The 17669-nt window shown below is 43.4% G+C and overlaps 1 protein-coding gene across 1 annotated transcript; it reads left to right on the forward strand.

Moving 5' to 3' along the window:
- Positions 1 to 7836: 7836 nt before the first annotated feature.
- zgc:175280 (cationic amino acid transporter 2 family protein) lies at positions 7837 to 15875 on the forward strand. Its single transcript, XM_062989218.1, has 11 exons — positions 7837 to 8206; positions 8426 to 8581; positions 9425 to 9587; positions 11002 to 11126; positions 11272 to 11494; positions 12362 to 12498; positions 12575 to 12677; positions 13414 to 13526; positions 14511 to 14677; positions 15388 to 15496; positions 15739 to 15875. Exons 1-11 carry the CDS (start codon positions 7837 to 7839, stop codon positions 15873 to 15875), a joined length of 1803 nt encoding a protein of 600 aa, XP_062845288.1.
- The last annotated feature ends 1794 nt before the right edge of the window (positions 15876 to 17669 follow it).

Here is a 17669-nt window from a genome sequence, read left to right on the forward strand (position 1 = left end):
TCAGTTGTCATGGTAACCAGTAACGGTTCGTTGTGGTGGTTTCAAATAACGCTCTATAATCAAATAATAGTTTTATTTGTTTAGAATGCAACATCAAATAAAATAGATAACTGGAAGTCTATTAAATATTATATAATTTATGCGACAATTACTTATTAATTTTTTTTACATTTTATTCATTTATAAAGACGAATTTGTTATAACTAATATTATTAACCACACGATGGCGCCATTTAACCACAATAAACATTGAGTCCCACCAATAAACACCATTCAAAGCTTCACCTGCAAGAACACGTTTTTAAACCCACATCAGGCTTTTTAAAATATAATGTGGTCATAATTATAGAGAAATAAATTCTGCATAAGGGTCATTCCTACAATTCGGTGCCTTTTGTGTCCCCAGTACTGATCATTGTATTTATTAAGTAAATTGTAAACAATAAAATTTTCTGAAGATCTTACTGAAATAATGAACACTTTCAAATACTAAACACAACGTTTTCTACCCCCCCCCCCAAAAAAAAAAAAAAAAAAACATGACTGTATACATACTGTTTTTATCTGTTAGATAGCAGAGGTTTTCCCATGATCCCCAGTGCTGTACATTCTGATTTAGTGATGATATATGAGGTTTAATCATGAAAATATCTCAGTCTTTCAGTACTGTTTAAAAGGTTTTGCTTAGGTCCCTCTAAACCCTGGATTTATTTTCTTTATGAGTTTTATGTTATTGCTGATTATAAGGGTTTTTCACACGTCCGTCAGGTTACCGTCCACTCTGTTATTTCTTACTACTGTCTCTTATAATGAAGAGCTGTTTTACATCCTGACATCATTTCCTGCAGCTCACATGATCTTGTTGGAGGGAAAACGACTGTAGAAGATGAGCGGCTCATTAAACTCCTCATTTTAATGTAGTTTTTTCCACATTTTATCCTAAAAGTCTTATATGGTCAACCATAACATGCCCCCCCTGTTATGGGATAAATAAGAAAAAGCAAAACGGTTTGATCATTTTAAAATTATCACACTAAAAGCAGAGAATTATTTATCTGAATTCACTTTTATGCTAGCATGGTTTTGCTCACTCGTTTATGTCAGCATGTCCACCCTGTTATGGTCCACCCTGTTACAACCTAATACGTATAGGGCTGGACGTCACAGTGTATATGAGGTGCATGTTTAATTTAGCTTGACCAATATTAGTTTGAAAATGTGTAACATCGTTTTTATAATAAAACATGAAAAACAAATTAAAAAAGTGTTTCATTTTCAGAAAGTTTTAAGGTCCAAAAGGCACCCAATCCCAGGAATGACCCATAAACTAAACACACACACAGAGTAATTAATGTATTTATTAACGTTGTTTAATCATTCACAGTAAGTATTAGGTGATCAAGCCTTTGTATGTGGTTATGAGTTCAGATCCGTGGGTGTTCAGGCACTTTGGAGGTTTTACAGAAAAGAGATGAAGATCTAGGAGATCTGGGTCCTTCATAATGTGAGTTCTCTCGTCTGCTGGCCCCTTAAACAACCAATCTGATATACAGACTGTGTAAAGATTTCACCTCTAACATCACACTGCCAGATTTTCTCACGGCTGTACTACACACTACATGTATTTACTCGACGTGTCGTCTGAATGTCTAGGATGGTGTGTAGGTGCTGTGCTGCATCAAAACCTGGAAGACTTGCTGTTATTAAAGACAGGGTAAATTTCTCTCCTTATCTAAATATGTTGAAGAATGTGAGGTCATGCGGAGTCCTGACTTTGTCATTCAGTCTTTATTTATTTATTAGGATTTTAACGTCATGTTTTACACTTTGGTTACATTCATGACAGAAACGGTAGTTGTTTGTTATACAAGATTCATCAGTTCACAAGTTTAATGTCAAACACAGTCAGAGTTCCTGGAGGAAACCCACACAGACACAAGGGAGAACATGCAAACTCCACACAGAAAATAACAATAATATAAATAATAATAATAAGAATAAACGTGTAGCGTATAGTGCAGCCGTGAGAAGACCTGGCAGTGTAACGTGAGTCTATCAGATCGCTCGTCGAGTTTCTGGGATCCCACCTGAGTGAGTGTACACACCGGCAATCTCACAGGGAGAAGAAAAGACGCCAAAGGTGAAGAACTGAACGTAAATGTTAGGAAACACTCATAAAACACTCTCAGATATCGATGATTTAATCAGAGCAGTTTCAGTTTACAGCTCTGTGTGTGAAATCTGAGCTGAGATGTTCGTACTCGTGTTCCGTGAATAATGAGACACATCGGGCCGGTACTTTTCTAATAATACTTTATGAACGTGTTTTGGTTTAATATGACGTTTCTAACCACGACTGAAAGGCTGCGCGAGTTCAGCCGGTTCTTATCAAAACCTTCCTGACTGTATATGATCGATAAGAAGCCGCCTAGATCATGCTGACTCAAAATCTCTTTCTCACCAAATCCTCACAGACATCTTACAACAGATTACTGAACCTGAACTACCTGCAGTTGTGTTTCCACAAGCTTACAGTCTATAAAATACAGCTAGAGAGGTTGCACAGACGCTACAACATGCCTGAAAAGCGTAACAAAGCTGTTTGTAAGGATTCCACCGAAACACAGTGAGAGCTGTAGTGTTCAAACGGGGCTCTGAAAAGTGGTAGATCCACCCAGGAGTGGCCAAAAAGAGTCCAGAAAATGTCAAGGGCTCCACAATACAGAAGTGATTCAGCAAAATGGGAATCAAAAGAGAAACCCTGTATGACCCCCATTTTTTTGCACACCAAGGGGCTTCTTATATCTGGCAAGGAACAGTTACAGCATTTCATAATCAAGAGCATCACAGGAACAGTGAAACATGGTGGCAGTAGTTCAATGGTGTGGAGGTACATTGCTGCATCAAGACCTGGAAGACTTGCTGTTATTATAGAATAGAATAGAATGCATTTGTCAGAATGCAGGGTCAGCCATTATATGTCACCCCTGGACCTAATAGGGTTAAGGGCCTTGCTCAAGGGCCCAACAGTGACTGCATGGCAGAGCTGGGATTCAAACTATCAACCTTGTAATTGATAGCCCAAAGCTCTACTTACAAGGCTCCCACTGTCCAAGGTAGGATGAATTTAACTCTTTATCAGAATCTGTTGAAGAACAATGTGAGGTCATGCGTCTGTGAGCTGAATCTGAATGAAAAACAGTCCCAACTCGACTTCTGACTTTGTCATTCAGCAAAAAGATTGTGTTCCTATGGTTGGGGCACTGGTGTAGATTAAGAAAGCCTCAGTTGGTGTTCCGATTTATTCCACAGCTGTTGAGTGGGGCTGAGGTCAGGGCTCTGTGCAGGACACTGGAGTTTCTAAAAGGGCGTCCCAATACTTTTGCCCACATAGCACTTATGAATCATGCCAGCGATCATAAATATAACATGTTCCTGTCATAAATACCGAGGAGGAACGGAGAGGCTTCATCACATCAGTGTAATAACCCTAATCAGATATCAGATTAGATGTTCGCTCAGATGGATTTCGCTGATGAGACAAACTGAGAACCACGGCGGTCGTACCTTCATTAATCATTCATTCATCAGCTGGTTAGGCTGTAATAAGGAAGTCGGAGCACGTGAATAACTCGTCCTTTAATTAATAAGCGCTAAAAGTCGCCTGCCAACAGCTTCACTCCACCCTGGCATCAGTTCAGATCTAATGGAACAGGTCTGGACTGGGAGAAGAACCTTCCTCCAGCAGATCTTTCCTCAGCTGGTGATGAAGACGCTGCAGAACACAGTTTTTTTAACCTCATTTAATTTTTTTGTAGATTTTACTGCCACTTTGAGAGCAATACAGCAACAGGATGCCCTCTAGGACCGGGAGCTCGGGTGGCGCATTGGTAAAACACTCTATCCCACCAGCGCTGAGTTCTCCAGCTCGCACGTCAAAATCTCAGCTCTGCTATTTTTGTTTAAATATCTGCGTGTAAAAACTGAGTTACCACCATGCCAGCTACTCGGTCCACTAGCATGTGATAGCCCACATTCCCGTGAAAACGAATGAGGAATAATTTCAATATAAAAGGAGCTAACAGACACCGCACAACTCCAGGGTGTCTCCATCTCCAAGACTCTGCTCAAAAAGGTGCTGAAGTGTGCCAAGGGGCACCGCAGCGATGGCTGAGTTCCTCAGAACGAAGATCAATGAACGAAATGGCCAACGAAGCCGGTATATAAAGGTTTCTACCAGCTGCAGTGAATTAATGCTAATGAGGTGCAGAGCCTGCCTGAATAAAGAGAACACCACTCTCTGCCATCTGCACCTTCATGCCCTCTGTAACCTACATGTATAACCCATAACACTGCCAATGCCAAGCTGCCACTGTTGGGCCCCTGAGCAGGGCGCTCAACCCTCAGTGGCTTGAATTATAGTCGGTCTCTACTGAGAAGCTGAATGCCGTAAATGTACCCAGCTCTCATCGTTTACCCTGCGCCATGCGGTCATGTCGATCCACCCGTGCCACCCTGAATAAAAACCTGCGTTAAGTGTGTGAGGGCACAAGAGCATGTTTACTGAAGAAGAAAAGCTGATGCCTTGAAGACCTCACCGGCGGGGTAAAGGTGGAAGCGCTCGTCGCATGAACGACTTCAAACTCGGCCTCTTTTAATGAAAGTTCAGAACCTCTGTCCTCATCAGGCTAATAAACTCCTGATTCAGTGCTGATAAGCGCTTTTTATTTTTCCCACCAGCATTTTGGCTGATTATTACTCGAGAACCTTCACGCTCTGTTCACGCTTTACACTCCGGTACTTCATGTCCTCAAAGTCACATCACAAACTGACGTTCTTTCTTTCTTTTTTCCATTAAATGGTTTGAAAAAATGTTAGATTTGTTTCAGTCATTAAGCACAGCATTAAAGTGCCAGCGATTAAATTTACTTTAGGAACTTGAACTCACAACCTTGTGAAATGACTTTGATTTGCGTGAGTGTTAAACTGGTTAGTTTTATCCGAGGGCCAGAAGACTCGTCACTCACTAGTTATCTTACACACCTTCACCTCACTGTACTTATAACCTCAGAAATAAGACTTATAAGATCCTGACTCACAACCTCGTGGAAGATGTGTCTCAGTCCCAGCGTTTTTGTACTTGCAACCTTAAACAAGGACTTAACATCTCCAGAATGTGAACTCACAACCTTGGACGACACTGTAACACATTTACATTTACGCCACTTAGCAGATGCTTTTTATCCAAAGCGACTTACAGTTATGACTGAATACAGTTTGAGCAGTTGAGGGTTAAGGGCCTTGCTCAGGGGCCCAACTGTGGGCAACTTTGTAGTGGTGAGTCTTGAACCTGCAACCTTCTAATGACTAGTTTAGTACCTTAACGACTGAGCTACCGCTGTCCCACAGCACCTACACACTGCAACACTGTCCTTAATAACAAAATACATGGAACAGTGGTCTTCTTTGCCAAGGTTAGACAGAAACCACAAACTGTCTCCTTACGCAGAGTGAAAATGTAACCAGACGGTCAGATTTAGCCTCCAGAACCAGCAACAACACGCCGGCCGTCACACACTCGCTCCTGGGTGGAACCACGCTGCACAGAGGATAAAACGTGTGCTTGGAATTGAACCAGAGACCCTGGAGCTGTGGGGCACATACACCCCCCGATCAATGATGCTGAAATGCCTGTGATGGAACCAAGTTTGGTTCAGGCAGCGTTCGAGCCTCTGAGATGTTTTGGAGACTCCGGATCATGTTGAGCACCTCACAAGACTTCTAACAGCTCGACGTGAAGTCCAGGCTCGTTTGAAACAGATTCCTGTGTGTGTGTGTGTGTCTGTGTGTGTGTTTTCATGTGTTTGTGTGTGTGTTCATGTGTGTTCATGTGTGTGTGTGTGTGTGTGTGTGTGTGTTTCTTCTTTCCAGAAATCACACCGATCTCCTAAATCTGACAAATCATCTCGAAACCGGCGGAGGAACATGTGATAGAACACACGTGCATTAAACCAGGAGGAGCCGTGCAACATGGACTGTGGACAACCCACACACACACACACACACACACACGTTCATCCACATCACCACACCTTCACACACACACACACACACACACACACACACACGTTCATCCACATCACCACACCTTCACACACACACACACACACTGCACTGCGACTGCTCTCAGGTAAGAGAATCTCAGGATCAGACTCAGTTTTGAGAAACTTTAATATCTTGTAAATATTTGTAGGTTTTTATTTGATGGATTTGGTGTAAAGCACACGAACACGGGCTGGGATTCATGTGAGCAGTAGGTACAGGATCATTGCTCTCTGATTGAGACTGAGATTAATTGACTCCACATAATTAACAGCAGACGGTTTGAGAGACTGCAGAGCCGAGTTTGTGGCCACAGGGAGGAAACGTCTCGTTCTCCATGATTGATTAATTTTGTTTTATTTATTATTTAATTCTGGAGTGACTGAGTGAGTGAGTGATTACTTTATTAAACAGGAATAAAGTAAAGGGAAATTTTAGAATTGCAGTTTATTCTAGTAATTAAGCTTCATAAGACATTCATAAGCACAAAGGTTAATATAAAACAAAGCTGGAGGATTTATTGCAGTTTTGTGTTAAAGTTATTAATTAATTTAATACCTGAAATTTGGTCTTAATGCTGTTTATTGAATTTAAATACAGCAAACATTAAACTTAACTCTAACCCTAAATTAATTCTAATCTTTACCTCTAACCCTAAACCCTCACTGTAACCCTGACACCTGATCCTAAACTCTAACATCTAACCTTAAACCTAAACCCTAAACCTAAACTCTAACCCTAAATTCTATCATCCTAAATTCTAACATCTAACCTTAAACCTAAACCCTAAACCTAAACTCTAACCCTAAATTCTATCATCCTAAACTCTAACATCTAACCTTAAACCTAAACTCTAACCCTAAATTCAAACCTAAACCCTTCAAACCTAACAAACTTCAGTTTTACATTATGGTTAGGGATAAATGAAAATGTAAAGTTTATGGTTAAGGGTGGCACGGTGGCTCTGTGCGTAGCAATGTTGGTTTGATTCTCAGATGAAGCGATCAGGGTTCTTTCTGTGTGAGTTTTGCATGTTCTCCATGTGTCTGTGTGGGTTTCCTCCAGGAGCTCCGGTTTCCTCCCACAAGTTCAAAGACGTGCATTGTGTGTGTGTGTGTGTGTGTGTGTGTGTGTGTGTGTATCTCCTCTGTGATGGACTGGTGACCTGTCCTGTCTATCACCCCTGACCAAGATGAACTGGAGTTTTGGGTTAGAATTAGGATTAGGGTTTAAGTTTAAAATTAGGATTACAGTTTAGGTTTAGGGTTTGAATTTATGGTTAGAATTACGGTTTGGACTATAGTTTAGGGTTAGAGTTTAGGATTAGGATTATTTATTATTGTACACTGCAGTTAGAACCTTTAGTACTTTAATTACTCTTAACTCTTTGATCTTTATAATTTAATGACTTATGTTTCTTGTGTTTGACCATAAAAGCTTATAAAATCCTTTAATCTGAGATGATCTGAAGGTTCAGGATTAAACCATAAATTAACTGTAAATGTATAACAAGTGGGTTTAGATCAAAATCAGAATCAGAATGAAGAAATCTTCTGATGTAAAAAGATCAGTTTGAGAAAGAATCAGTCACACTGAGTGGTTCCACGGCCACTGCAGCCCTGATCAGGATAAAGTGGGTGCTGATAAATTAAATTAAACATGAACACTGAATAATATTATTTATAATGTTTATTTGTTGAATGAATGAATGACTGATGGTGTTCTCCTCTCAGGATGCCGTGCTCCACCGTCCTCTCCTTCCTGAGGAGTCTGTCCCGGGTGAAGCCGCTGGAACCGGACGGCGAGACCTCGGATTTCCGCCGATGTTTGACCACGCTGGACCTGGTGGCGCTGGGCGTGGGGAGCACGCTGGGCGCCGGCGTGTACGTGCTGTCGGGCGAGGTGGCTCGCACCGTGTCCGGGCCCAGCATCATCGTCTCGTTCTTCATCGCCGCCATGGCGTCCGTGTTCGCCGGGCTGTGCTACGCCGAGTTCGGGGCCCGCGTGCCCAAGACGGGCTCGGCGTATCTGTACAGCTACGTGACGGTGGGCGAGGTGTGGGCCTTCATCACCGGGTGGAACCTGCTGCTGTCCTACGTCATAGGTAAGTACGATGGAAAGTGAAGCCGTGAGTGAATCAGGTTCCTGCTCGGTTCTTGCTCCCCTGACCAAAGCTCAGCCTGCAGGGTTCGAACCCTCCTGGTTGAATGATTAACGTTAGACAGCACTAATCACTTCCTAGTTCTGGTATCAGTGGACTAATTGACCCATCGAGCTGATATGAGGGTTATATGATGTTTTATGACCCGCTGTAAACGTGCAGGTACCTCCAGCGTGGGCCGAGCCTGGAGTGGCACGTTCGACGACCTCATCGGAAACGTCATCTCCAACTTCTTGCGTGAGAACGCGCCCATGGACCTACCTGGACTCGCCCCTTACCCAGACTTCTTTGCAGCTGCTCTTATTATGATCTTGGCAGGCAAGTAAAATCATAAATCACCATAAATCATTTTTAAATATTATATGTTGTATTTACTGCACGTGAAGCATCTACTGCGTGATCAAAAGTATGTGGTCGTCACTTTTTATGACATTCACGTCACATCTATTTTGGCCAGCAGCATACGACCACAGAAGAGCTCGGTGGCCTTCGATCCGCCGGTTCCAACAAGTCTGACAGATGATTCTTGTTACTGTAACTGTAAAACGTGAGAATCTAGGAGCAACAACAGCTCAGCCATGAAGCCAGACAAGCTTTATGATTGGGAGTTCCAAAATCTGGTTGCTGGTTCAAGCCCCATCACTGCTGTTGGGCCCCTGAGCAAAGCTCTTAACCCTAGTTGCTTAGACTTTATAGTGTAAGCCACTTTGAACCACTGTGCATGCCAAGCATCAGCTGCAGTGATGTAAAGCACAACATGGCTGGACTCCGGAGCAGTGAAAGCACGTTTTCAGTCCTTCTGTCTCACAGATGTATCAAGGTTTGGTGGGCACTGCTGACACGAATGCATCGTAGTATTCTGTGAGGTTAGCTGAAGGAGAAATGATCATCTCGAGTAGAGGAACATGGGTTGTAGAAAACCCATGTGCATCCAGATTTGCGGTAAACTTGGGTTTGAGAGCGACCTTTGCTCCATCCAGGAGTTGCCAGCTTGACCCATGCTCTGTTGGATCTCCAGAGTTTCCAGTGTTTCCAGAGTTGCCAGAGTTGCCAGAGTTGGATCTTTACAGAAGACTGGAGGCGTTTAGAACTGGGATTTACGAGTTGTGTTTGATTTGGACCGAGGGTAAAACTGACCCTCGTTATTTTCGGCTTTCTCAGGCGTCCTTGCGTTCGGGGTGAAGGAGTCGGCGTGGGTGAACAAGATCTTCACCGGCGTGAACATCCTCGTGCTGCTGTTTGTCATCATCTCTGGATTCATTAAAGGCGATATTAAGAACTGGCAGCTCACCGAGGAGGACATCGCCAACGCCACGGCGTCTGGGTAAGACTCGCCGAAAATAACCGAATTATTCTTTCTCTGATTCATTAACTTGAGCGGTGACCCTGCGATCGAGGGGTGAATGAAAACGGTGTTTTATAGTTTCTAAGAAGTGGCAGGAGGGCACAGAGAATTTGGCGAGGGTGCAGGAATGTGTTGGTTGTTGTCCTCAGGCACCATGTTACGTAACTGACACCCGAGCAGCAGTAATAAATATAACAATGATAAAATCATTCATAGTTTATTGTGTTTAAACCAAATTTACACCAAAATTATAGTTTTATTTTGAAAACATTTTCATTGTACTGTTTTCATTTTTTGTTTTGATTTGAACCCGAATATCTCCTGAACCTTCATTTAACTGACAAAAAAGATCCCATGTTCTTACTGATCAACTTTACTGTGTTTTATAAATATAAACAAAAAATTAATTTGATGACTGCATTCAACAGCTCAACAAACCCTAAACCCTAAACTCTAAACCTAAACCCTAACCCCTAAGCCAAAACCCTAAAACCCTATATCTATACCTAACCCTAAACCCTAAAACCCTATATCTATACCTAACCCTAAATCCTAACCCAAAAACCCTATATCTATATCCATAACCTAACCCTAAACCCAAAACCCTAAACGTTATACCCGATCTTAACCCTAACCCTAAATCTATACCTAACCCTAAACCCTAACCCAAAAACCCTATATCTACACCTAACCCTAACCCTAAACCCTAACCCAAAAACCCTATATCTATATCCATAACCTAACCCTAAACCCAAAACCCTAAACGTTATACCTGATCTTAACCCTAACCCTAAATCTATACCTAACCCTAACCCAAAAACCCTATATCTACACCTAACCCTAACCCTAAACCCTAACCCAAAAACCCTATATCTACACCTAATACTAACCCTAAACCCTAACCCAAAAACCCTATAGCTGTACCCAACCCTAAACCCTAACCCAAAAACCCTATATCTGTACCCAACCCTAAACCTCAACCCTAACCCCTAATCATAAGCTTTAACTCTAACCCTAAGCCTCAACCCCAAACCCTAAATCTTATACTTAACACTAACCCTAAACCTTATCCCTAAACACTAACTCCTAAACCTTAACCTTAACCCTAAACTTTTAACTCGAAACCCTAAACCTTTTACCCAACCATAACCCTAAAACCTTAACCCTAAAACTTTAACCCTAACCCTAAACTTTATACCCAACCCTAACCCTATCCTAAACCCCTAACCACTAACCTAAACTGAAGCACTGCTGAACTTTCTTTTCATAAACCCTTAACCACTAACTCTAAGCTCAAATCCTAACCCTAATTTCAAACCCTATTTTTACCCTCTGGTTTTAAAAGACTGAGAGAATTAATAAAGACGTGATGTCTGATTGTTTCTCACCTCAGAAACTCCACTGATGTGTTGAAGAACGGCGTGGGTGGGTTCTTCCCTTTCGGGTTTGAAGGAACTCTGGCTGGTGCAGCTACCTGCTTCTACGCCTTTGTGGGGTTTGACTGTATCGCCACGACAGGTCTGTTTCATTTTGAGTGTAAAAAATTAATTTAAATGTATTTTCTTACTAAACTGACGTATTTAGAACTAATTTTAGTAAAATGTTTACTGTTTTTAAGACTAGAGCTTCAGTTTATCTCATTCTGTGTCTCTTTACCTTCAAGGTGAGGAGGTGCAGAACCCTCAGAAGTCCATCCCCGTGGGTATCGTGGCATCACTTCTGATCTGTTTCCTGGCGTATTTCGGGGTGTCGGCCGCTCTGACCCTCATGATGCCATATTTTGCGCTGAGTGTTCAGAGCCCACTTCCTCTCGCCTTCTCCTACGTGGGCTGGGAACCGGCCAAGTACGTGGTGGCGGTCGGGTCCCTGTGCGCCCTCTCCACCAGGTAGGTGTCAGGCACTCCCTCCTTATTCAGTCAGATCATCACTCAGAATTAAGGCCCCTCAGTAGGAGCATTTTAAGGGATCTAAGTATTTAGACACGCCCTCTTCTCTGGAGTGTAGGATGGTGTAAAATGCGTTCATGTATATATAGAGAGCGCTAGGTTCTCACACAGACCCTGTATAGCCAGAAGTATGTGGACACCCCTCCTAATTATTAAGTTCAGGTGTTTCAGGCATGAATACAGTACTATCGTATAAAACCAGTGGTCAGGGTTACAGCAGGTCCAGATCCACCAGGAAACACTGGGCACAAGGCAGGAATACCCTAGACAGGGTGCCAATCCATCGCAGGGCTTTGGCCACCTTCTCCCCCCCAGACACAGCTACTCATGTCTGTGACACCCAGCCAGCTTCGTAATAGAACACTGCACCATATAAAAAAACTGACCTTGGCAACGGTTTGGGGAAGGCCTTTTTTTCCCTGTTACCGCTTGACCAGTTTGGTAGAGCCCTAATCTCAACCCCATTGACCTCATCACCTTCGGGATGAATTGGAATGTTGATTGTGAGCCAGGCCTATAGCTACAGTAGATGTACCCTCAAAAAGCAGATTCACACTATATAGCCAGAAGTATGTGGACGCCCCTCCTCGTGCAACATAGATGCTTGATCTCACGAATGCTCTTTCGACTGAATGAGCACAAACTCCCACAGTTACGCTCCAACATCCTGTACAGAGCATGATGCTGTTATGTAACGTTAATGGTTTTGGAATGGGAAGTCTAACAAGGTCATGTGAGGTGTCCACATACTTCTGACCTTTGTAAAAGCAACATTAGTTAACTAAAATAATTGATTGATGTTGTCAGTTTGCTGGGCGCGATGTTCCCGATGCCCCGTGTGCTGTTCGCCATGGCCAGGGACGGACTGCTCTTCAAACCCCTCAGCCGAATGAGCTCCAGACAGAGTCCCGTCATCGCCACGCTGTCGTCGGGCGCGGTGGCAGGTAACTCACACACCTGTAGCGCTTTACACCCGTCCTGTCGCGTTTAAGCTGTGATTAGTGTGTGTGTTGTTTTCAGCCATCATGGCGCTTGTGTTCGACCTGAAAGCTCTGGTGGACATGATGTCCATCGGCACGCTGTTCGCCTACACGCTGGTAGCCGTCTGCATCCTCATCCTCAGGTACCTCACGCTCACTGACTACACAAATAATCTACAACCTTTACTGGAAGGACTGGAAGACGTTCGTTTTGTAGTGGGGGGCTGGACGTGGCTCGGGACTAGAGAAGCTTTAACCTGCGGCTGCCTCCCGACTTTTTTAGAGTGTTTTTCTCCCTTCCCCCCAATTTAGTCATAGCCAGTTCCTCTTCCTCTGCTGGAGACCCCGATGGTGTACGAGGAGGGTATATTCTCTTGACACTCCTTTTCTTCTGACGCATGTGCGACCGCTTCTTATTCGCTCATACTTCAGTGGATCGGCACGCTGATCTCCACGTTCCTCCACTTCTATACAGACGCCTCGGGCTACTAACCAGGGTCCCTACACAGCATCGAAGACCCGCCCACTTTTTAGTCCCTTCTTTTCCCACCCAGCAGACTAGTGGCCAAATTTCGGCCAATTGTGCCCACTAGGGGCGCCCAGATGATCGGGAGCTGAGTTTCGCCCCAACGTTAAAAATCTCTGTTTTTTTTTATCCATTAAATATTAATTCGAAAGAATAAACACATCACAGGTTCTTCTTTTTACCTCATTTTACAAAACGTCCCATCTTTTTTGGAACAATTGGTTTGTAAAAATGTAATTCAGTTGTATATTAGGCTGGCATGCACTGAAATGAATAAATAAACACAGGAACACACCAGAACATCCATGATTTTTGGATTAACTGTATTCTTTGATTACTTTGTGTGTTTGCAGGTACCAGGCGGATTCGGACGGACTGGACAAGAAGGAGTGGAGTTTGATTCGGCCACCCACGTCCCCCACGGCCGCCAGCTCCAAAGTGGTCTCAGTGCTCACCATCGTCACCAGTGAGCTTCATCTATACACTGATAAAAAATACAACAATAAAAATAATACCGCTGTTAGGAGAATCATTCAGCTTCATATAGTTTGCAGAAAAAAACCCCAAAACAGTCCTGTTTATATGGGCACGGAGAAGTCTTCGGATCAAGTCAATCATGACTAATAAAGAATGACGAGATGATGAGACAGAGTTTAACGACTGACTTACTCACTATGCATTTCACAGCAAGAGGGCAGCGGTAGCTCATTAAAAAAAAAACTGGACTAGTGATCAGAAGGTCGCTGGTTCAAGCCCCACTACCACCAAGTTTCCACTGTTGGGGTTCTTTGGATGAAAAAGCGTCTACTGGGCACCCACCAGCGCTGGGATTCTAAACTCTCTCTGGAAAGCTGTAGCCTAGTGGTTAAGGTACTGGCCTAGTTATCAGAAGGTTGCTGGTTCAAGCCCCACCACTGCCAGGTTGCTGCTGTTGGGCCCTTGAGCAAGGCCCTTAACCCGTAATGTAAGTGGCTTTGGATAAAGGCGTCTGAAAATGTACATGAATCTCAGCTCTGCTAATGGTCAGCTGGGCGCCCCCTAGCGGACACAATCAGCGTAGACAGTTCAGCAGCCAAAATCAGCCACCAGTCTGCTGGGTGGGAAAGGACAGGACTAAACAGTGGGCGGGGTCTTCGAGGCTGTGTAAGGACCCTGGTTAGCAGCCTGAGGCGCCTGTACAAAAGTGGAGGAACGTGGAGATCAGATCCATCAAAGTACGGGTGAATAAGAAGGGGTCGGTGGAGTGCGCACGCGTCGTAGGGAGGGCGTGTCAGGAGAATATACCCTCCTCATACACCATCAGGGTCTCCAGCAGCGGAATAGGAACTGGCTACGACTAAACTGGGAGGAAAAGGGAGAAAATGCAGAAATAAAATAGTAAAGAAGGCAAAGCAAGACAAGGTAACAATAAAAATCATGAGTGTCGTATTCTGTGTGTTTGCTTTGTTAGTTTTGCTGACGGTGGGTCTGAGCGTGGTCCTGACGAAGGGCGTGGCCGCAGGTCTGGTGGGTGAATGGTGGATAATCCTTATAATCTGCGTGCTGGGGCTGGCTTTACTCATCACCATGATAATCATCTGGAGGCAACCGCAGAGCAGCACCAAAGCTGCCTTCATGGTGAGAGTCTGATCTGTTTAGTCGATGGTAATTCACCTCTACTGCTGCAGACCTGCACTCCTGACCGAGAAGGGTCATGACTAACATACACCCCTGCAGGCATGTGTGCAGTACCGCTTCTTTTCACCTGCCCCGGGGTTCATAAGGAGATCCGTATCATGCGCGGAGTCACACTGATCTCCATTATCAGCCAGCAGAGGGCGTAATTGCAGCAGGAATCCCTACAACCCTTCATCCTTCAGACGAGCCAAGTATCGTCTGTATGAGCACCCGGTTGGCCAGTAGCAGAGCTGCACCACCCAACCACCAACAACTAAAATTCCCAATCTCAGTGGGTCGTGTGGTGTGGTGGTTCAGTAAAGGCATTGAACTGCTTGATTGGCAAGCCTTGCCACCCTGCCACTGTTGGGCCTCTGAGCAAAGTCCTTGACCCTAAACTGCTTGGACTCCAAACTGCCATCCCTCAGACACTGGCAATCATATATGTACAGAGACACCCATCTGATCATTAGGACCACTGGGGTTTCAAACCCTGGATCCCAACGGTGGTGGGTTACTGTAATTTACCGCCATGCCACCTGAGCACCAGGGTCGCCATCATTCCCACAGAAAAGAACCGCTCACCATAATAAAAGTCTATAACGTGGCCCGGATACGAACCCAAAGTTCGGTCCTGTTAACTTTATGTTTATTTATTTGTTGGTTTTTAGGTTCCTCTGCTGCCGCTGCTTCCCATCCTGAGCACTTTCGTAAACGTTTATCTGATGGTTCAGCTGGGAGGAGATACGTGGATCAGATACGCCATCTGGATGGCCGTGGGTAAGATCAACACCTGAATGTTTACATCTCACTGTCTTTAAATGCATGATCTGATTCATTATAATTGTGAATACAAATGAAAAAACAGAAAAAACAGAAATTGGCATAATGGTGACGCTGGTACAGCAGCATGGCACGGCGACTTTACTTATGGATAATCCTGTAGGCTCCAGAGCCACTCCAACCTTGACCAGGATGACTAGTAATCAGGAATGATGAGTGATTCTGTGTTTGTGTTTCAGGTCTGCTGATTTATTTCGGTTATGGAGTTTGGCACAGTGTCCAGAGAAAACGAGAAAAATCTCAACCAAAAATCCTGCCCGTCCAAACCGAGGAGGTGAAGAGCGACGACGTGCTGTTCCCACAAACCAAATTATAAATGCATTTAAGAGAATGTTGCTTACTTTGTGCCGGGCAGCCGGACCCCCATCCCCTTTTTAAAAAATGTTATTTTATTTAAGAAAACAAGAAGGTGAAGAGCTGTGGAGGGGGTGCGAGGATCCATCAAGGAGGAATTATGGGTAATATTAAGGGCAGTTAATTAGGAGTTATTTATTCTATAGTATAAAAGTATAAATAACATCTTTACAGTCTGTCGAGTAAAATACCCTTAGTTACCAAAAGTATGTGGACACTTGATCATGAGCTTGTCGGCCATCCTAATCTAAAACCGTGAGAATAAATATTGAATCACTTTTAGCTTCCACCTTTGAGAATGAGAAGGCCTGGCTGGAATCAACATTCCAATTCATTCCAAAATTGTTTACCAGACTCAAGACACCACGTCTTTATTCTTTCTGCACAGAGGCATAGTCTTGCTGTAAGAGGAAAAGGCCTTCCCCAAACTGTTTCCACAGTCAAACATTTTTATAATCATGTTGGAAGATTAGTCCTGGCTCACGGTCATAAATCCCATAAAGAGGATGCTGTAGCCTAGCAGTTAAAGTTCTGGACTAGTAATCAGAAGGTCACTGGTTCAAGCCCCACCACTGCCAGGTTGCTGCTGTTGGGCCCTTGAGCAAGGCCCTTAACACTCTCTTGCTTAGATTGTATACTGTCACAATACTGTACGTCGCTTTGGATAAAGGTGTCTGCTAAATGCCGAAAATGTAAACCCAAAGGTGTTTAATAGGGTTGACCCTGTGCAGGTCACGGCGGTGCTACCGGCCTGGTCAGGCGCTCCACAGACACAATAAGCTGTGACTGGGGGAGAGAAGGCCGACTGGGTGAAGCCGTGACAGAAGCACATGCTGTCTGGTCTACACAACAACTACAAACATGACGGGTCGGAACGGGTGCTAGTCTGCGGTCCTCTTCGGCCAGTAGAGGTTGACCATACTGTGTAGGGGGAATTGGACATGTCTAAATGTATAACACATGAATTTGATCATTAGAAGAGGTGTTTACATACTTTTGACCATAAAGAGCATTTAATGTTACTCATATTATTTCATGCTGATTATTAAAGTAATATTGAATATAAGTATTACATTTATAATCTCATAATGTTCTTATTATTTTTTGTCGAAGTTTCTGTCTTAGTATTTTAAAAGTATTTTATTATTAGTTGTTAAAGGAAACATTTTTAATGTGAATCATCTATAAGAAAAGACGAGACGAGAGACTGTAAATATCATCAGTGATTTTAGCTCCTGTATCATTCCATGTAAAGTTTTTTTTTTTAAACTGAATAAAGAAAATAATGTAGAACATGTAGTGTAATAAATATATTATAATTTTATTGTAAATATTGTATTAAAATAATCTATGTATAATGTAATAGTGTTTCCTGTAATTTAGTATGTGTGATATACAGTATATTTTTATCTTCGACACGTGTGCAGTACTGACGGCTTCTTTTTACCTGCACCAGGCGGGTTTGTATGGAAATCTGTATCACGCACAGTCACGCACCAATCTCCATTATCCCCCGTCTCTGTGCAGCACCATTAATCAGCCAGCAGAGGGTGTAATTCCAGCAGCATGTTTTACCGCTGTGCCACCCTAGCGCCTGTGATATAATATTTTAGTTATATTAAATATTAAATGGATATTAAACATTTCATTCTGTTAACTAATGTCAAACTCTGCTCTAACAAAGAGCTTCCGTGTTCTTCTGCCGCTCATTTTAACGGCACAATCAAACGGTACGAGTCCAGACGTCCCACTTTCT

The sequence above is a fragment of the Trichomycterus rosablanca genome, chromosome 26 (genome assembly GCF_030014385.1).
Source record: "Trichomycterus rosablanca isolate fTriRos1 chromosome 26, fTriRos1.hap1, whole genome shotgun sequence".
NCBI classification, from domain to species: domain Eukaryota; kingdom Metazoa; phylum Chordata; class Actinopteri; order Siluriformes; family Trichomycteridae; genus Trichomycterus; species Trichomycterus rosablanca.